Raw genomic sequence first — 21,996 nt, forward strand, 5'->3', positions numbered from 1 at the left:
AAGTAGGCCCCTATTAAAAATATATTTAATTTAAGAGATTATATGACAGAGCGATAAGAAATAGAAAAAATGAAGATGTAACGGAATGGACATTCGGTAATTCAAACAAAAATAGATTTTGTTTTATAATTTATATTTAATTTAAATAATTTGATTTAATCTGTTCATTGATATAATGGTTGAATTTATTGTCTCGTCAGTGGCTGTCAGAACCTCACCGTCTGTTTTCTAATCTGGAAAGTCTCGGATGTGCTTCTCGCCCTAGGAACTAATGGGGGGAAAGGAAGGCTTCCGCACGGACATAATAGTGAACAGTACAAATCCATCGAGACGATTTCTACATTGATGGGTATGAATCTTTCTGTTTGTCGTTTTCATGATATAACTTTTTTAAATACCTGCTCGGGATAATACATCATTCTATCTATACTATTTATTTGCAAGTTAAACTCTGTCCTCAAATAAAGGTTCATTTCAAAGCTAGCTATCACCCTGCCGAGATTCGTTAGCTAGCCGTATTGAAAGGATCGGATAGCCGAGACGGATAGCCGGCCTGACATGTTTAGCTGGGCTTGTTTCTCAATCTGGGATGACAGACAGTGGCGGTCGGTGGAGTTTAAAATGAGGGAGAATTAGTATGTTTTTTTTTAATGAACACGGCCTTATTTCTATTACAGCATATTGGATAACTGTCATTCATATTCCATTCACCCAGTTCAACGTAACAGCGATAGGTTTAGGCTACTACATGATACTAGAATGTTCCCTGTATGAGGTTGCTACAACCTAGTAGGTGCAACAGGTCGAGAGGATTTTGAGTAATCAAGGTGACAGAGACACATTCAATACCTCCTTCCACCCTCTGGCCTGCATCTCGTTGATCTAGGGTGTAATCATTAGACCCAACAGTTGCAAATGAGAGTTTCTATTGGACAAATTCAGGTATGTTTATCCCGGTTTTGTTCTGTTTGCTTCTGATTTAAGAAATGTTTTTCAACAGAATGGACAGAATGAATACACCCTTCACTTTCATAGCAGCCGCATACAAACAGCATGATCACTTTCCTGAATATATATATATAATATATATATTGAATATATCATTCCTTCTCGCTATTATCTAAGCGCTCTCCTTCTCTCACCTTTTCCCTTCACCTTCTGGACTTCAGTACACAAACACATCAGCTGTCTGTGACCAGGTGAAAAGACCTTTCCAAGCCAAACCTTCATATCATGACCTCATGACCTCTAACCGCTACACACAACCTACATCAGTGTCACGTCCTAGTCAACGTAATAGTACTAACGTGTTAGTAAACCTGCTACAATCACACAGTACAGTCAGAAAGCAGTTTAGCAGTTACACCGGTGGGCCCCATTTTATGCACTGCAGTGCTAGCTAGCTGTAGCTTATGCTTTCAGTACTATATTCATTATCTGATCCTTTGATTGGGTGGACAACATGTCAGTTCATGCTGCAAGAGCTCTGATAGTTTGTTGTCATAATTACTGTGTAAGTCTATGGAAGGGGGTGAGCACCACGAGCCTCCTGGGTTTTGTATTGAAGTCAATGTACCCAGAGGAGGACGGAAGCTAGCTGTCCTCCGGCTACACCATGGTGCTACCCTACAGAGTGCTGTTGAGGCTACTGTAGAGACCTTCATTGCAAAACAGAGTGTTTTAACCAATTATTCGGTGACAATAATATATTTAGTATAGCTTTATCTAAAAAGGATGCTTTTTTAAAATGTTAAACTTTTTAAATTAAATTCATTGAGTAGGATGGTCCTCCTCTGAGGAGCCTCCACTGGATGAAAATGAATGATTGAAGGAATGCGATCCCAACATTGTCAATCATTCTGAAAGTAATATCCACATTCCTTTCATGATACATGATTTATTGCCTATTGAAACCTGGGTTTTCTATTTTACACGTAACATTACTGTCCTTTTACTTTTGTTGAATAATATCCTCAAACCTTGTCGCGCCCGTTGTCCCCTAGTTGGGAAGAGTGGGGGGGAAATAGTTTGAAAGTAGCACGCTTACTGTTAGTAAGGGGAGACCGACAAAGTTGGAAGACATTTTGTATTTCTATCTATTTATTTAGGGAACCGTTTGAGGTAGTGATCGTTTGTGGAGAGTCTCTTTAGATTCTGAATGTTTACAGAATCCAGAATGTTGTTCTGAAATATAAAGACAGAAATACTGGACATTTTGAAGTTTTATTATGATGGCGATTTGACACAATTACAATCATGGTCTTGAATTGGACTAGCATTGTTCTGGGTCTTGAATTGGACTAGCATTGTTCTGGGTCTTGATTTGGACTAGCATTGTTCTGGGTCTTGATTTGGACTAGCATTGTTCTGGGTCTTGATTTGGACTAGCATTGTTCTGGGTCTTGAATTGGACTAGCATTGTTCTGGTCTTGAATTGGACTAGCATTGTTCGGGGTCTTGAATTGGACTAGCATTGTTCTGGGTCTTGAATTGGACTAGCATTGTTCTGGTCTTGAATTGGACTAGCATTGTTCTGGGTCTTGAATTGGACTAGCATTGTTCTGGGTCTTGAATTGGACTAGCATTGTTCTGGTCTTGATTTGGACTAGCATTGTTCGGGGTCTTGAATTGGACTAGCATTGTTCTAGGTCTTGAATTGGACTAGCATTGTTCTGGGTCTTAAATTGGACTAGCATTGTTCTGGGTCTTGAATTGGACTAGCATTGTTCTGGGTCTTGAATTGGACTAGCATTGTTCTGGGTCTTGAATTGGACTAGCATTGTTCTTGGTCTTGACGCTTTCTCTGCCCCCCCCCCCCTTCTGTTTGGTCTTGACAAGGTCTTGTTTTGCTCCGGTCTTGTTCTGGAATCGGTCTCGCTTGAGGTGGTCTCAAACCCACCACTGGTAACCAGTGGTTTTTATTTCATTTTTCAAAACTTTATTGAATTCCTGTTAATTTTACAGCCTCTTTTGACCAAAAAACTAAAATCCCCCAAAGATTACTCCGAGGGGTGGTTTTGGCCCTATTCTATTGTTTAACCTCAATATGTCTTCGTTTTTTCCATTGTCTCTTTCAGTTTCTTTTCCTGGCATATATTATTTGTTTATATCAGAAGCCGGTTGATAAACAAGATGCCCCACGAACCTTTAATTCAAACGTTTAAAAAAATAAAAGTTTATTCTGACTGACACACGGTTCCATATTCTCCAGGGTTCTGGTTTCCCATTGTAGACTGTGTTGTATTCACACATCGAGAGACTGTGGAAGGCTTCATTAAACTCATTCTGCTTTAGTGGAAACCGCGTCAGCGTCATCATGCCGACGGTGGTGCTAATGGACGCGTCTCTGTCCATGACGCGGCCGGTCTCTCAGGAGCAGTGCACCGAGGAGTTGCAGAGGAAGCACTTAGCTGTGGCCGGACTCACCATGCTGTTCGAACACATGGCGAACAACTACAAACTGGAATTCACCTCTCTGGTGGCCTTCTCTTCTCTGTGGGAGCTACTGGTGCCTTTCACCAGGGACTACAACACCCTACAGGTACACAGGTCTGGCTAACACCATGGACTACAGTACAGGTACACAGGTCTGGCTAACACCAGGGACTACAGTACAGTACAGGTACACAGGTCTGGCTAACACCAGGGACTACAGTACAGGTACACAGGTCTGGCTAACACCAGGGACTACAGTACAGGTACACAGGTCTGGCTAACACCAGGGACTACAGTACAGGTACACAGGTCTGGCTAACACCAGGGACTACAGTACAGGTACACAGGTCTGGCTAACACCAGGGACTACAGTACAGGTACACAGGTCTGGCTAACACCAGGGACTACAGTACAGGTACACAGGTCTGGCTAACACCAGGGACTACAGTACAGGTACACAGGTCTGGCTAACACCAGGGACTACAGTACAGGTACACAGGTCTGGCTAACACCAGGGACTACAGTACAGGTACACAGGTCTGGCTAACACCAGGGACTACAGTACAGGTACACAGGTCTGGCTAACACCAGGGACTACAGTACAGGTACACAGGTCTGGCTAACACCAGGGACTACAACACCCTACAGGTACACAGGTCTGGCTAACACCAGGGACTACAACTCCCTACAGGTACACAGGTCTGGCTAACACCAGGGACTACAACTCCCTACAGGTACACAGGTCTGGCTAACACCAGGGACTACAACTCCCTACAGGTACACAGGTCTGGCTAACACCAGGGACTACAGTACAGGTACACAGGTCTGGCTAACACCAGGGACTACAGTACAGGTACACAGGTCTGGCTAACACCAGGGACTACAACACACTACAGGTACACAGGTCTGGCTAACACCAGGGTAATGTTCTGTGCAGCCAGGGTAATGTTCTGTGCTGTTAGGGTAATGGCAGGGTAATGCCAGGGTAATTTTAGGGTAATGTTCTGTGCAGCCAGGGTAATGTTAGGGTAATGTATCTGTGCAGCCAGGGTAATGTTCTGTGCAGCCAGGGTAATGTCAGGGTAATGTTCTGTGCAGCCAGGGTAATGTTAGGGTAATGTTCTGTGCAGCCAGGGTAATGTTAGGGTAATGTTCTGTGCAGCCAGGGTAATGTTCTGTGCAGCCAGGGTAATGTCAGGGTAATGTTCTGTGCCGCCAGGGTAATGTTAGGGTAATGTTCTGTGCAGCCAGGGTAATGTTCTGTGCAGCCAGGGTAATGTTAGGGTAATGTTCTGTGCAGCCAGGGTAATGTTCTGTGCAGCCAGGGTAATGTTAGGATAATGTTCTGTGCAGCCAGGGTAATGTTAGGGTAATGTTCTGTGCAGTCAGGGTAATGTTCTGTGCAGCCAGGGTAATGTTCTGTGCAGCCAGGGTAATGTTCTGTGCAGCCAGGGCAATGTTAGGGTAATGTTCTGTGCAGCCAGGGTAATGTCAAGGTAATGTTCTGTGCAGCCAGGGTAATGTTCTGTGCAGCCAGGGTGATGTATCTGTGCAGCCAGGGTAATGTATCTGTGCAGCCAGGGTAATGTACCTGTGCAGCCAGGGTAATGTACCTGTGCAGCCAGGGTAATGTTCTGTGCAGCCAGGGTAATGTTAGGGTAATGTTCTGTCCAGCCAGGGTAGTGTTAGGGTAATGTTATGTGCAGCCATGGTAATGTAAAGGTAATGTTCTGTGCAGCCAGGGTAATGTTAAGGTAATGTTCTGTGCAGCCAGGGTAATGTTAAGGTAATGTTCTGTGCAGCCAGGGTAATGTTAGGGTAATGTTCTGTGCAGCCAGGGTAATGTTCTGTGCAGCCAGGGTAATGTCAGGGTAATGTTAGGGTAATGTTCTGTGCAGTCAGGGTAATGTTCTGTGCAGCCAGGGTAATGTTAGGGTAATGTTCTGTGCAGCCAGGGTAATGTTATGATAATGTCCTGTGCAGCCAGGTTAATGTTAGGGTAATGTTCTGTGCAGCCAGGGTAATGTTCTGTGCAGCCAGGGTAATGTTTTGTGCAGCCAGCGTAATGTTAGGGTAATGTTCTGTGCAGCCAGGGTAATGTTCTGTGCAGCCAGGGTAATGTTCTGTGCAGCCAGGGTAATGTTAGGGTAATGTTCTGTGCAGCCAGGGTAATGTTCTGTGCAGCCAGGGTAATGTTAGGGTAATGTTCTGTGCAGCCAGGGTAATGTTAGGGTAATGTTCTGTGCTGTTAGGGTAATGTTATGGTAATGTGCTGTGCAGTCAGGGTAATGTTCTGTGCAGCCAGGGTAATGTTAGGGTAATGTTAGGGTAATGTCAGGGTAATGTTAGGGTAATGTCAGGGTAATGTTAGGGTAATGTTCTGTGCAGCCAGGGTATTGTTAGGGTAATGTTCTGTGCAGCCAGGGTAATGTTAGGGTAATGTTCTGGGCAGCCAGGGTAATGTCAGGGTAATGTTCTGTGCAGCCAGGGTAATGTCAGGGTAATGTTCTGTGCAGCCAGGGTAATGTTAGGGTAATGTTCTGTGCAGCCAGGGTAATGTTCTGTGCAGCCAGGGTAATGTTCTGTGCAGCCAGGGTAATGTCAGGGTAATGTTAGGGTAATGTTCTGTGCAGCCAGGGTAATGTTAGGGTAATGTTCTGTGCAGCCAGGGTAATGTCATTGTAATGTTCTGTGCAGCCAGGGTAATGTTAGGGTAATGTTCTGTGCAGCCAGGGTAATGTTAGGGTAATGTTCTGTGCAGCCATGGTAATGTTAAGGTAATGTTCTGTGCAGCCAGGGTAATGTTAAGGTAATGTTCTGTGCAGCCAGGGTAATGTTAGGGTAATGTTCTGTGCAGCCAGGGTAATGTTAGGGTAATGTATCTGTGCAGCCAGGGTAATGTTCTGTGCAGCCAGGGTAATGTTAGGGTAATGTTCTGTGCAGCCAGGGTAATGTTAGGGTAATGTTCTGTGCAGCCAGGGTAATGTTAGGGTAATGTATCTGTGCAGCCAGGGTAATGTTCTGTGCAGCCAGGGTAATGTCAGGGTAATGTTCTGTGCAGCCAGGGTAATGTTAGGGTAATGTTCTGTGCGGCCAGGGTAATGTCAGGGTAATGTTTTTGAATCGTGTCCTTCCCTCTGCTTTGCAGGAAGCCCTGAGCAACCTGGAGGACTACGACAAGACGTGTCTGGAGTCCGCTTTACACGGAATCAGCACTGTGATGCAGCAGGAGTGGGGTCACGCCTGTCCCACACAGGTGCTCCTTCAAACCAATTCATTATCCAATTCATTATCCAATACATTATCCAATTCATTATCCAATTCATTATCCAATACATTATCCAATACATTATCCAATACATTAACCAATTCATTATCCAATTCATTATCCAATTCATTATCCAATTCATTATCCAATTCATTATCCAATTCATTATCCAATACATTATCCAATACATTATCCAATTCATTATCCAATTCATTATCCAATACATTATCCAATTCATTATCCAATTCATTATCCAATTCATTATCCAATACATTATCCAATTCATTATCCAATACATTATCCAATTCATTATCCAATACATTATCCAATTCATTATCCAATACCTTTTTTTTTACGTCTCCACTGTTCAATAATAGTCTATGTTTACTGCTGAACATTGCTGAACTCATTATGGACACCGTGGTTTACAGGGAGACATACACCTAGGAGTTATAACACACACCCTGGGTCATTTATCGAGATCATCCTAGATTTTCCTGGTCTCAGTGACCCCTGACCTTGGTGGTTTCCTGACAGCATTGACTTACTCTGACATGTGCTTGTCCCGCCTGGCTACCTGGAGATACATGTACTTGACTGTAAGTCGTTCTGGATAAGAGCGTCTGATAAAATTACTAAAATAGTTAAATGCAGGGGAATGTTGGTGAATATGGCTGCAGTTTTCCTCGTGGCCACCAGGTGGTGTTGGTAACAGACAGGTCCCTGGGGATCGGTAAAGGCTCTCTGAGACACTCCCTACAGACTATTAGATTGATTATTGATTATTGATCTGGTGGCCTACAGGTGGTGTTGGTAACAGACGGCTCCCTGGGGATCGGTAAAGGCTCTCTGAGACACTCCCTACAGACTATTAGATTGATTATTGATTATTGATCTGGTGGTCTACAGGTGGTGTTGGTAACAGACGGCTCCCTGGGGATCGGTAAAGGCTCTCTGAGACACTCCCTACAGACTATTAGATTGATTAGTGATTATTGATCTGGTGGTCTACAGGTGGTGTTGGTAACAGACGGCTCTCTGAGACTCTCCCTACAGACTATTAGATTGATTATTGATTATTGATCTGGTGGCCTACAGGTGGTGTTGGTAACAGACGGCTCCCTGGGGATCGGTAAAGGCTCTCTGAGACACTCCCTACAGACTCTGAAAGGACGCCCGGAGGACAAGAAGTTCCCCCTGCCCTTCCCTTTCCCTGCCAAGCTGTTCATCATGTGCATCGCTAACGCGGAGGAGGTACGACAACACTACTCTGAATAGCTACCGATCGTCCTTATAGACCTGATCACACCTAATTGTTTATGTGTAATGGTTAGTAGAGGGCAGTAGCTAGATATAGGGGCTAGTGTTGCGCCCGTACATCTTAGACAAGAAGCAGATTCACTATTAAACAACTATCTGCTACTGTGTTGTTGGCAAGGTGACTGATAGGGCTGCACGGTCAATCAGGTTTTTATCAAAAGGTGTTGATACGGGCAATATCCATATCGCTGTCTTTAACGCTAGTTAAAAAAAATAAAAAATAATAACATTTAGGTTGAATGGTCAAGTTGAGAGAGTTCTCCATCTCTTTTGGCCAATCTCAATCCCACTCACAGCAAGCCCCGCCCCCTGTCACTCAACCAGGCAGTTCCTCCAGATTCAGTCTGCACCTATTGTCCAAACAGCACGCAGTCCCCGCCCCCTGTCACTCTGCACCTATTGTCCAAACAGCACGCAGTCCCCGCCCCCTGTCACTCTGCACCTATTGTCCAAACAGCACGCAGTCCCCGCCCCCTGTCACTCTGGCCCTATTGGTCAAACAGCACGCAGTCCCCGCCCCCTGTCACTCTGCACCTATTGTCCAAACAGCACGCAGTCCCCGCCCCCTGTCACTCTGGCCCTATTGGTCAAACAGCACACAGTCCCCGCCCCCTGTCACTCTGCACCTATTGGCCAAACAGCACGCAGTCCCCGCCCCCTGTCACTCTGGCCCTATTGGCCAAACAGCACGCAGTCCCCGCCCCCTGTCACTCTGCACCTATTGGTCAAACAGCACGCAGTCCCCGCCCCCTGTCACTCTGCACCTATTGGCCAAACAGCACGCAGTCCCCGCCCCCTGTCACTCTGGCCCCATTGGCCAAACAGCACGCAGTCCCCGCCCCCTGTCACTCTGGCCCTATTGGCCAAACAGCACGCAGTCCCCGCCCCCTGTCACTCTGGCCCTATTGGCCAAACAGCACGCAGTCCCCGCCCCCTGTCACTCTGCACCTATTGGCCAAACAGCACGCAGTCCCCGCCCCCTGTCACTCTGGCCCTATTGGCCAAACAGCACGCAGTCCCCGCCCCCTGTCACTCTGGCCCTATTGGCCAAACAGCACGCAGTCCCCGCCCCCTGTCACTCTGGCCCTATTGGCCAAACAGCACACAGTCAACAGATTGTTTCAAACAAGAATGACGCAGCTTTCCACTTTGTGTCTTTATATAAATCCATGTTTTCTATATTATTTGTGTAGTTCGTTGGTGTTAGTTGGTCTTAGCAAGCTGCAAATGTGTCAACAAAAAAAAATGGTGTTAGCCTCTAATGCTTATCGCTGGCTAGCTAAATCCACAGCAATACGGCAAATATTCCTGGCTGATATTCTACCGGATGTTCTGTTAGCTCCAGACCACTGGATTCTCCACTATATCCCCCTGTTCTTCGTTCTTCTATAGTTACAGATGACAGACACGATGCATAACCTGGAGCAGCTGCTCCAACTGAACGGAGGCGATGGACAGATCTTCACTATGGAAGGCCAGCTCTGTCTGAAGAGCGTCCAGTCCATGTTCGGGTACGTATGTCAACCCCAGAACCTTCCTTCAAACTCTGCATGTACTTCTCAGGGTGGACGATAAATCTGAACTCGTGGAAACAGCATCTGACCTTTTCTCTGGGACCTAGCTAGAGCTGGCACAATTACCGTGGAACCGACCGTTATAGATGACCGTCATGAAAATAAAATAACAGTCATACCCCCCCACCCCCCCCCCCCCCCACCCCCACCCCCCCACTCAAAAAAAGGGTTTGTGGAACGTACAGCTGACTGAAGGCCGGGCATTCATTCGTTTGAGTCCGTTTCTGTGGTAACATGGATTCTTAACTAGAGTCGATGTCCGTGGACCTGCGGAAATCTAATTAGCATAATAAAAACATCCCCATTTTTTTAAAAATCTGTCAGGTTAAACTAGAGATAATCTGTCAGGTTAAGCGAACGTCACAGTCCAGGAACGTCACAGTCCAGGCTAGTTCTTTCTCTCAGCTTGTGTCTTGTTTCCCCTTTAATGGTCAAACTGATCTGTCTGTCCAGGAGTCTGATAGATGAGGCCTACTGCCCCTTCCATGCTGTTGTTAGGGTTCGTTCCTTACGTCCTTCTTTGTCAATCATTGGGTTCATTGGTGAAATTAGCATTATGACAATATCTTTAATTAAATCATTCAAAAACCTTTATTAAGTTGACAGAAGTTGACAAACAGGAACATGTTTCAGAGTAAGTTCTGCCTCAAACAAAAGGTCTCAAGTTGTTTTATTAAACCGAAGTCCCGCCTCAGTGATGTCACTAACTAGTCATTACCTTTTTACTCCTGAGACCAAAAACCCCTATATAAACGATGGCTTTTAGTCTTATCTTAAACTTAGCAGTAAACGTCCACTCCCCAAAGCTGATTTATTGTGGAATGTTTGACTAGTCTTATCTCCTCCCCTGCAGAGCTCCTTCTTCACAGTCACACATTACTCAGAGGGGCCTCTTCATAATGAAATAGAGAGAGAACTAAAAACAATTGTGGAATACTAAACCTCTACAATGAATTTGTATTGTTAATCTGTAGTCTATGCCCCTATAAATGTAAGGAGGGAGGGGTCTTATAACCCCTCCCATTCTAATAATATAACATAAGCATAATCAATTATTCTAATACACCAAACATTTGTACAGCCCCGATCATGACCCCTAGGTAAATCCTGACACTGTGCTGCGCTATGTGTGTGTGTGTGTGTGTGTGTGTGTGTGTGTGTGTGTGTGTGTGTGTGTGTGTGTGTGTGTGTGTGTGTGTGTGTGTGTGTGTGTGTGTGGTATATGTGTGTGTTATACAGGCGTCTGATAGATGCGGCCTACTCCCCGTTCCCTGCTGTACTGCATTGTGGGAACCTGGCTTCTGATGTCCAGGTGTTCCCCAGACCTGAGCCTGTTTTCCTGGATGAAGAAATCGACCCTATGCCCCGACACATCCTCACAGGTACCTAACAGACTCGCTAAATCAGGGGTGTCAAACTCATTCCACTGAGGGCCTAGTGTCTGCAGGTTTTTGGTTTTTCCTTTCAATAAAGCCCTAGACAACCAGGTGTGGGGAGTTCCTAACTAATTAGTGATGTTAATTCATAAATCAAGTACAAGGGTGGAGCGAAAACCCGCAGACACTCGGCCCTCCGTGGAATGAGTTTGACACCTGTGCTCTAAGTGATCCTATCATACAGTCCCTACCAGACTCTCTAAGTGATCCTATCATACAGTCCCTAACAGACTCTCTAAGTGATCCTATCATACAGTCCCTAACAGACTCTCTAAGTGATCCTATCATACAGTCCCTAACTAAGTGATCCTATCATACAGTCCCTACCAGACTCTCTAAGTGATCCTATCATACAGTCCCTACCAGACTCTCTAAGTGATCCTATCATACAGTCCCTAACAGACTCTCTAAGTGATCCTATCATACTGTCCCTAACAGACTCTAAGTGATCCTATCATACAGTCCCTACCAGACTCTCTAAGTGATCCTATCATACAGTCCCTACCAGACTCTCTAAGTGATCCTATCATACAGTCCCTACCAGACTCTCTAAGTGATCCTATCATACAGTCCCTACCAGACTCTCTAAGTGATCCTATCATACAGTCCCTAACAGACTCTAAGTGATCCTATCATACAGTCCCTACCAGACTCTCTAAGTGATCCTATCATACAGTCCCTAACAGACTCTCTAAGTGATCCTATCATACAGTCCCTAACTAAGTGTTCCTATCATACAGTCCCTAACTAAGTGATCCTATCATACAGTCCCTAACAGACTCTAAGTGATCCTATCATACAGTCCCTAACAGACTCTCTAAGTGATCCTATCATACAGTCCCTAACAGACTCTCTAAGTGATCCTATCATACAGTCCCTAACATACTCTCTAAGTGATCCTATCATACAGTCCCTAACTAAGTGATCCTATCATACAGTCCCTAACAGACTCTCTAAGTGATCCTATCATATAGTCCCTAACAGACTCTAAGTGATCCTATCATACAGTCCCTAACTAAGTGATCCTATCATACAGTCCCTAACAGACTCTCTAAGTGATCCTATCATACAGTCCCTACCAGACTCTCTAAGTGATCCTATCATACAGTCCCTACCAGACTCTCTAAGTGATCCTATCATACAGTCCCTAACAGACTCTCTAAGTGATCCTATCATACAGTCCCTAACTAAGTGTTCCTATCATACAGTCCCTAACTAAGTGATCCTATCATACAGTCCCTACCAGACTCTCTAAGTGATCCTATCATACAGTCCCTACCAGACTCTCTAAGTGATCCTATCATATAGTCCCTACCAGACTCTCTAAGTGATCCTATCATACAGTCCCTAACTAAGTGATCCTATCATACAGTCCCTAACAGACTCTCTAAGTGATCCTATCATACAGTCCCTAACAGACTCTCTAAGTGATCCTATCATACAGTCCCTAACTAAGTGATCCTATCATACAGTCCCTAACAGACTCTCTAAGTGATCCTATCATATAGTCCCTAACAGACTCTCTAAGTGATCCTAACAGACTCTCTAAGTGATCCTATCATACAGTCCCTAACAGACTCTCTAAGTGATCCTATCATACAGTCCCTAACAGGCTCTCTAAGTGATCCTAACAGACTCTCTAAGTGATCCTAACAGACTCTCTAAGTGATCCTATCATACAGTCCCTAACAGACTCTCTAAGTGATCCTAACAGACTCTCTAAGTGATCCTATCATACAGTCCCTAACAGGCACATCACCACTACGGTGAAGCATGGTGGTGGCAGTATCATGTTATACATGTGACCAGGATAGAAGGGAAAATGAATGGTGCAACATACAGAAAAGTCCTTGAAGAAAAAAGCTAACACTTCCAGCATGCCAATGAACCGAAGTCAGTGGAGTGGCCCAATCAGAGCTCTGACCTCAAGCCAGTCAGTGGAGAGGCCCAATCAGAGCTCTGACCTCAAGCCAGTCAGTGGAGAGGCCCAATCAGAGCTCTGACCTCAAGCCAGTCAGTGGAGAGGCCCAATCAGAGCTCTGACCTCAAGCCAGTCAGTGGAGAGGCCCAATCAGAGCTCTGACCTCAATCCAGTCAGTGGAGAGGCCCAATCAGAGCTCTGACCCCAATCCAGTCAGTGGAGTGGCCCAATCAGAGCTCTGACCTCAATCCAGTCAGTGGAGTGGCCCAATCAGAGCTCTGACCTCAATCCAGTCAGTGGAGTGGCCCAATCAGAGCTCTGACCCCAATCCAGTCAGTGGAGTGGCCCAATCAGAGATCTGACCCCAATCCAATCAAACATTTGTGCGATGACTTAAAGTGTGTTGTCCATCAACGATTCCCAAGAAACTTGACAGAGTTTTGTAAAAAAATTATGGTCAAATATGACCAAATCTAGGTGTGCAAAGTTGGTAACGACCTAATCCCAGCAGACTCACAGCTGTAATGGCTGACCAAAGATGCTTCCACCAAGTATTATCTAAGGGGGGATTGAGAATGTTTTTTGTGTGTGGATTTGTGTTTTTGGTGTGTAGATTAGTGGCAAAAGTCCTTATTTAAATGCATGAAACTCTGAGTCGCTGTCACAACAAAATGTGAACAGAAGTTCAAGGGTTTACAGACTTTCAATAGGCGCTGTGTGTTCTCTACCAGCCCAGTCACCAGACTCCTTCACTTCAACTGTGTTCAACTCTCTCTTAGACTTTCACAGTTTCTCGATGACTTGATGAACTTTCACAGTTGAATTTATTTTAGATGTGTTATTGTATGTTGTGTATACTGCCATTCCACTTCAAGTAAAAGTAAGTACCAAATTGTGTTCCAGATCTGGAGATCGTTGGTTTCATAGAGATAGGAGACATCTCCAGTCCTCCTGTCATGTCCAGACACCTGGTCCTGCCTATCGCTGTCAATAAAGGTAAGTTACCGTTTCTAATCTGTCCTGGCCTTTTAACTAATACCAACATCGTGTTCTAGTCTTCTAAAATATCCTTTGAAATTACTGTTCTAATGTTCTAAATGAGTGTTCTAAAAGAATATTCTAATGTTCTAAATGAGTGTTCTAAAAGAATATTCTAATGTTCTAAATGAGTGTTCTAAAAGAATATTCTAATGTTCTAAATGAGTGTTCTAAAATAATATTCTAATGTTCTAAAATAATATTCTAATGTTCTAAATGAGTGTTCTAAAAGAATATTCTAATGTTCTAAATGAGTGTTCTAAAAGAATATTCTAATGTTCTAAATGAGTGTTCTAAAAGAATATTCTAATGTTCTAAATGAGTGTTCTAAAAGAATATTCTAATGTTCTAAATGAGTGTTCTAAAAGAATATTCTAATGTTCTAAATGAGTGTTCTAAAAGAATATTCTAATGTTCTAAATGAGTGTTCTAAAAGAATATTCTAATGTTCTAAATGAGTGTTCTAAAAGACTGTTCTAATGTTCTAAATGAGTGTTCTAAAAGAATATTCTAATGTTCTAAATGAGTGTTCTAAAAGAATATTCTAATGTTCTAAATGAGTGTTCTAAAAGAATATTCTAATGTTCTAAATGAGTGTTCTAAAAGACTGTTCTAATGTTCTAAATGAGTGTTCTAAAAGACTGTTCTAATGTTCTAAATGAGTGTTCTAAAAGAATATTCTAATGTTCTAAATGAGTGTTCTAAAAGAATATTCTAATGTTCTAGATGAGTGTTCTAAAAGACTGTTTTAATGTTCTAAATGAGTGTTCTAATGTTCTAAATGAGTGTTCTAAAAGACTGTTCTCATGTTCTAAATGAGTGTTCTAAAAGACTGTTCTAATGTTCTAAATGAGTGTTCTAAAATTATGTTCTAATGTTCTAAAATAATGTTCTAAATGAGTGTTCTAAAATAATGTTCTCATGTTGTAAATGAGTGTTCTAAAAGACTGTTCTCATGTTCTAAATGAGTGTTCTAAAATTATGTTCTAATGTTCTAAATAAGTGTTCTAAAAGAATGTTCTAATGTTTAAAACGAGTGTTCTAATGAGTTTATTGTTGTGTTCTTGGTTCCAGAGGTGGATGATGTGGGTCCAGGAACCACAGAGGAACCAGAGGAGGAGACATCAGCCAACCAGCAGGCAGGGAAGGTCCCCAACTTCTGTGTCCTACTCCATGGCAGTCTGAAGGTAGAGGGCATGGTGGCGCTGGTGCAGCTGGGGTAAGATAGTACTACGTTCTGTTATAACATGTTATAAAGGTTCATAACATGCTTATAGCATGTTATAAAGGTAGAGGGCATGGTGGCGCTGGTGCAGCTGGGGTAAGATAGTACTACGTTCTGTTATAAAGGTTCATAACATCCTTATAGCATGTTATAAAGGTAGAGGGCATGGTGTCTCTGGTACAGCTGGGGTAAGATAGTACTACGTTCTGTTATAACACATTATAAAGGTTCATAACATGCTTATAGCATGTTATAAAGGTAGAGGGCATGGTGTCTCTGGTGCAGCTGGGGTAAGATAGTACTACGTTCTGTTATAACACATTATAAAGGTTCATAACATCCTTATAGCATGTTATAAAGGTAGAGGGCATGGTGTCTCTGGTGCAGCTGGGGTAAGATAGTACTACGTTCTGTTATAACACATTATAAAGGTTCATAACATCCTTATAGCATGTTATAAAGGTAGAGGGCATGGTGTCTCTGGTGCAGCTGGGGTAAGATAGTACTACGTTCTGTTATAACACGTTATAAAGGTTCATAACATGCTTATAGCATGTTATAAAGGTAGAGGGCATGGTGGCACTGGGTAAGATATTGTTTTATTCTTTTCTCTCAATTCAATTTGCTTTATTGGAGATTTACAATATTAACATAATAAGAATCAAAGTTGTCAACAGGACAACAGTAACAACAATAACTAAGTGTCAAAATAACCAACACATTCAACAATAGTAATAAGCATATAGTAGAGGACATGTGCAGGTTGATTGGTCTGTCAGACACTGTCCCTCAACTTATGGCAGGCAGCAATGTAGTGCGCTGCCAACCCACAGCTCTCTGCGTCCTCCCCCAACAGGACGGCTAGATTGTCCTCATCAGAGAGGTCTTTGAAACCTTGAATAAAGGTTTCAAATCTGGGGAAATGACACTGTAATTGTTTAATATTTTTGACATTTCCCCTCTGTAGCCCAGAGTGGTACGGGATGCTGTATTCCCAGGCAGACAGCAAGAAGAAGTCTAATCTCATGATGTCTCTATTTGAGCCCGGACCCGAGCCTTTACCCTGGCTGGGCAAGGTGTCTCAGCTAGGACCTATATCAGGTAACTACCCCCCCCCCCCCTACCTGTCCAGGGTTCCTTTACCCTGGCTGGGCAAGGTGTCTCAGCTAGGACCTATATCAGGTAACTACCCCCCCCCCCCTACCTGTTCAGAGTTCCTTTACCCTGGCTGGGCAAGGTGTCTCAGCTAGGACCTATATCAGGTAACTACCCCCCCCCCCTACCTGTCCAGGGTTCCTTTACCCTGGCTGGGCAAGGTGTCTCAGCTAGGACCTATATCAGGTAACTACCCCCCCCCCCCCCTACCTGTTCAGAGTTCCTTTACCCTGGCTGGGCAAGGTGTCTCAGCTAGGACCTATATCAGGTAACTACCCCCCCCCCCCTACCTGTCCAGGGTTCCTTTACCCTGGCTGGGCAAGGTGTCTCAGCTAGGACCTATATCAGGTAACTACCCCCCCCCCCCCCCCCCTACCTGTCCAGAGTTCCTTTACCCTGGCTGGGCAAGGTGTCTCAGCTAGGACCTATATCAGGTAACTACCCCCCCCCCCCCTACCTGTCCAGGGTTCCTTTACCCTGGCTGGGCAAGGTGTCTCAGCTAGGACCTATATCAGGTAACTACCCCCCCCCCCCTACCTGTCCAGAGTTCCTTTACCCTGGCTGGGCAAGGTGTCTCAGCTAGGACCTATATCAGGTAACTACCCCCCCCCCCCTACCTGTTCAGAGTTCCTTTACCCTGGCTGGGCAAGGTGTCTCAGCTAGGACCTATATCAGGTAACTACCCCCCCCTACCTGTCCAGAGTTCCTTTACCCTGGCTGGGCAAGGTGTCTCAGCTAGGACCTATATCAGGTAACTACCCCCCCCCTACCTGTTCAGAGTTCCTTTACCCTGGCTGGGCAAGGTGTCTCAGCTAGGACCTATATCAGGTAACTACCCCCCCCCTACCTGTTCAGAGTTCCTTTACCCTGGCTGGGCAAGGTGTCTCAGCTAGGACCTATATCAGGTAACTACCCCCCCCCTACCTGTTCAGAGTTCCTTTACCCTGGCTGGGCAAGGTGTCTCAGCTAGGACCTATATCAGGTAACTACCCCCCCCTACCTGTTCAGAGTTCTACCACATGACAATGGAAGCGTGTTTTTCTGACTTTAACCACACCTCTCTCTTTCAGATGCAGCTGAGAACCCGTACGGGGAGGATGACAGTAAGAGTCCCTTCCCTCTGCAGCCTAAGATCAAACGCAGCTACGCTCAGAACGTCACTGTCTGGATCAAAGCTAGCGGACTGCAGGTAGAGATAACGGGCTGTGGTAATAGAAGCTAGCACACTGCAGGTACAGATAGAAGCTAGCGGACTGCAGGTACAGATAACGGGCTGTGGTAATAGAAGCTAGCGGACTGCAGGTACAGATAACGGGCTGTGGTAATAGAAGCTAGCGGACTGCAGGTACAGATAACGGGCTGTGGTAATAGAAGCTAGCGGACTGCAGGTACAGATAACGGGCTGTGGTAATAGAAGCTAGCGGACTGCAGGTACAGATAACGGGCTGTGGTAATAGAAGCTAGCGGACTGCAGGTACAGATAACGGGCTGTGGTAATAGAAGCTAGCGGACTGCAGGTAGAGATAACGGGCTGTGGAAATAGAAGCTAGCCGTGTTTGACTTCCTGTGTGTCAACCAATCAACAGACTGATGTGCAGAAGATCCTGAGGAACGCCAGGAAACTGCCAGAGAAGACCCAGACCTTCTACAAGGTAGTCGCTGTCTGAGACACAAACAAACAAACACACATACAAGGAAATATTCACCAGTGAGAAAGTTCTGGGATGGATCATTTTGTTTTCCTGATTTTAAACCTGGGTCATGTTCAGTAGGCATAAAATGGTTGCAAACATGGAGGTAGAATCATATAATTTTCAGTTGCAAAACATTTTACAACGTTTTGATGTTGTGCCCTAATGAACACAATCCTGGTTCTTCTCCCTGTCGTCTCGTTCTGACCGCCTGCCGTCTCGTTCTGTGACCGCCTGCCGTCTCGTTCTGACCGCCTGCCGTCTCGTTCTGACCGCCTGCCATCTCGTTCTGTGACCGCCTGCCGTCTCGTTCTGTGACCGCCTGCCGTCTCGTTCTGTGACCGCCTGCCGTCTCGTTCTGTGACCGCCTGCCGTCTCGTTCTGTGACCGCCTGCCGTCTCGTTCTGACCGCCTGCCGTCTCGTTCTGTGACCGCCTGCCGTCTCGTTCTGTGACCGCCTGCCGTCTCGTTCTGTGACCGCCTGCCGTCTCGTTCTGTGACCGCCTGCCGTCTCGTTCTGACCGCCTGCCGTCTCGTTCTGACCGCCTGCCGTCTCGTTCTGACCGCCTGCCATCTCGTTCTGTGACCGCCTGCCGTCTCGTTCTGTGACCGCCTGCCGTCTCGTTCTGTGACCGCCTGCCGTCTCGTTCTGTGACCGCCTGCCGTCTCGTTCTGTGACCGCCTGCCGTCTCGTTCTGTGACCGCCTGCCGTCTCGTTCTGTGACCGCCTGCCGTCTCGTTCTGTGACCGCCTGCCGTCTCGTTCTGTGACCGCCTGCCGTCTCGTTCTGACCGCCTGCCGTCTCGTTCTGACCGCCTGCCGTCTCGTTCTGTGACCGCCTGCCGTCTCGTTCTGTGACCGCCTGCCGTCTCGTTCTGTGACCGCCTGCCGTCTCGTTCTGTGACCGCCTGCCGTCTCGTTCTGACCGCCTGCCGTCTCGTTCTGTGACCGCCTGCCGTCTCGTTCTGTGACCGCCTGCCGTCTCGTTCTGTGACCGCCTGCCGTCTCGTTCTGACCGCCTGCCGTCTCGTTCTGACTGCCTATTTTTATGTTCACTCTATAATGGATGTCAACTGATCTATTCACTCTATAATGGATGTAAACTCTGATCTATTCATTCTATAATGGATGTAAATACTGATCTATTCATTCTATAATGGATGTAAACTCTATTCATTCTATAATGGATGTAAACTGATCTGTTCATTCTATAATGGGTGTAAATTCCTCTGTATTCTCTCTATATGTTGTCTATTGCTAGCAGCACCAATTCACCAAGTCACATTCTGGGTCTGTAAATATACAGTTGAAATCGGAGGTTTACAAACACCTTAGCCAAATACATTTAAACTGTTTTTCACAATTCCTGACATTTAATCCTAGTAAAAATTCCCTGTCTTAGGTCAGTTAGGATCACTACTTTATTTTAAGAATGTGAAATGTCAGAATGATTTATTTCAGCTTTTATTTCTTTCATCACATTCCCAGTCGGTCAGAAGTTGACATACACTCAATTAGTATTTGTTAACATTGCCTTTTAATTGTTTAACTTGGGTCAAACATTTCAGGTAGCTTTCCACAAGCTTCCCACAATAAGTTGGGTGAATTTTGGCCCATTCCTCCTCACAGAGCTGGTGTAACTGAGTCAGGTTTGTAGGCCTCCTTGCTCGCACACACTTTTTCAGTTCTGCCCAAACATTTTCTGTAGGATTGAGGTCAGGGCTTTGTGATGGCCACTCCAATAACTTGACTTTGTTGTCCTTAAACCATTTTACCACAACTTTGGAAGTATGCTTGGGGTCATTGTCCATTTGGAAGACCCATTTGCGACCAAGCTTTAACTTCCTGACTGATGCCTTGAGATGTTGCTTCTATAAATCCACATAATTTTCCATCCTCATGATGATTTTGTGAATTGCACCAGTCCCTCCTGCAGAAAAGCACCCCCACAACATGATGCTGCCACCCCCGTGCTTCACGGTTGGGATGGTGTTCTTCGGCTTGCAAGCCTCCCCCTTTTTCCTCCAAACATAACGATGGTCATTATGGCCAAACAGTTCTATATTTGTTTCATCAGACTAGAGGACATTTCTCCAAAAAGTACGATCTTTGTCCCCATGTGCAGTTGCAAACCGTAGTCTGGCTTTTTTATGGCAGTTTTGGAGCAGTGGCTTCTTCCTTGCTGAGCGGCCTTTCAGGTCGATCGATATAGGACTCGTTTTACTGTGGATATAGATACTTTTGTACCCGTTTCCTCCAGCATCTTCACAAGGTCCTTTGCTGCTGTTCTGGGATTGATTTGCACTTTTCGCACCAAAGTACGCTCATCTCTAGGAGACAGAACGCGTCTCCTTCCTGAGCGGTATGACGGCTGCATGGTCCCATGGTGTTTATACTTGCGTACTATTGTTTGTACAGATGAACATGGTACCTTCAGGCGTTTGGAAATTGCTCCCAAGGATGAACCAGACTTGTGGAGGTCTACAATTTTTGGCTGATTTCTTTTGATTTTCCCATAATGTCAAGCAGAGGCACTGAGTTTGAAGGTAGGCCTTGAAATACATCCACAGGTCCACCTCCAGTTGACTCAAATGATGTCAATCAGCCTATCAGAAGCTTCTAAAGCCATGACATAATTTTCTAAGCTGTTTAAAGGCACAGTCAACTTAGTGTATGTAAACTTCTGACCCACTGGAATTGTGATACAGTGAATTAATCTGTCTGTAAACAATTGTTGGAAAAATGACTTGTGTCATGCAAAGTAGATGTCCTAACCGACTTGCCAAAACTATAGTTTGTTAACAAGAAATTTGCGGTGGTTGAAAAACGAGTTTTAATGACTCCAACCTAAGTGTATGTAAACTTCTGACTTCAACTGTACTCGGTGAATAAAAGCGATTGGTATTTATTTAGTTGTGTGTCTCTATCTGCCCACCAGGAGCTGAAGTGATTGGTATTTATTTAGTTGTGTGTCTCTATCTGCCCACCAGGAGCTGAACCGTCTGCGTAAGGCAGCGCTGGCGTTTGGTTTCTGGGAGCTGTTGAAGGGAGTTGCAGAGCTGTTAGAGAGGGAGTGTACCCTACTGCCGGACACGGCTCACCCTGACGCAGCCTTCCAGCTGTCGCACGCTGCCAAGCAGCTGAAACTAGCTTCCACAGGAGACTCCCAGTACGCCGCCTTCGACCAGAACATCAACCCCATGCACACCGACTTCTCTGGGGGAGGAGCCGGCATGTAGAGAGAGCTTCTGAAATGGCATCAGTATCTGGGCTTTAAAGATGTTGACCTGTCTCCTCTCTAACGCCCCCCCCCCCCCCCGGAAACTCCCGATTCAAACTGCCATGACAGCGTTGTAAAAAGAGACATTAGATGCTCAGTGAAACTCCATATTTAGTGGGTAACTATCTTCATTTACTCCCGTTACGGACGGAAATGTAATTCCAGAAAATATCGAAATAAAAACGATCAAGCAACCGGGAGAAAAAAGCCTAAATTCACTCGTCTACAACAGCTCAATACATTGGAGGTACCGAAGAGGCCTCCCCCCCCCCTTCCGTTTGCATTTAGAAATAATGAAAAACGACATGCTGTATTTTGAGTAACGGCTGTATTCTGACAAAATGATTGCAGAGTTGTCTAATGGCAGTTTGGATCTGAGGAGACCCGTCGATCACTAAAGCCCAGATACTTGGGGACATATTCCCTATATATTCCTGGTCTAAAGTAGTGCACTCTATAGGGAACAAGGTGCCATAGGGCTCTGGTCTAAAGTAGTGCACTATATAGGGAATAGGGTACCGTTTGGGACTATTCGAATGGCACACCAACTGTTAACTCGAAGCTAAGTCCTATGGCTTCGCGTGTGTTTTTGTACATATCGTTTTTATAACTTTCCTAATGAATAAATGATTAAAAAAAAAGGTTTCTTTCCC

The 21,996-nt window shown here is 45.1% G+C and overlaps 1 protein-coding gene across 1 annotated transcript; it reads left to right on the plus strand.

Annotated features, from left to right (window-relative positions):
- Positions 1–265: 265 nt before the first annotated feature.
- Positions 266–21,995, plus strand: ints14 (integrator complex subunit 14). The gene is made up of 12 exons (XM_055910127.1): positions 266–349; positions 3,295–3,541; positions 6,584–6,691; positions 7,802–7,957; positions 9,416–9,534; positions 10,837–10,979; positions 13,858–13,950; positions 15,067–15,211; positions 16,185–16,318; positions 17,443–17,561; positions 17,959–18,024; positions 21,054–21,995. The coding sequence occupies exons 2-12, from the start codon at positions 3,317–3,319 to the stop codon at positions 21,300–21,302; spliced, it is 1,557 nt and encodes a 518-aa protein (XP_055766102.1). The 5' UTR covers positions 266–349; positions 3,295–3,316; the 3' UTR covers positions 21,303–21,995.
- The last annotated feature ends 1 nt before the right edge of the window (position 21,996 follows it).

The sequence above is a fragment of the Salvelinus fontinalis genome, unplaced genomic scaffold (assembly GCF_029448725.1).
Source record: "Salvelinus fontinalis isolate EN_2023a unplaced genomic scaffold, ASM2944872v1 scaffold_0001, whole genome shotgun sequence".
Taxonomy (NCBI): Eukaryota; Metazoa; Chordata; class Actinopteri; order Salmoniformes; family Salmonidae; genus Salvelinus; species Salvelinus fontinalis.

Excerpts from the sequence above, each read along its gene's own strand:
- ints14 (XM_055910127.1), top strand. The coding sequence starts at position 3,317 with ATGCCGACGGTGGTGCTAATGGACGCGTCTCTGTCCATGACGCGGCCG. Across the intron at positions 7,958-9,415 it reads GCATCGCTAACGCGGAGGAG|TTACAGATGACAGACACGAT; the intron begins GTACGACAACAC and ends GTTCTTCTATAG. Across the intron at positions 17,562-17,958 it reads TCAAAGCTAGCGGACTGCAG|ACTGATGTGCAGAAGATCCT; the intron begins GTAGAGATAACG and ends ACCAATCAACAG.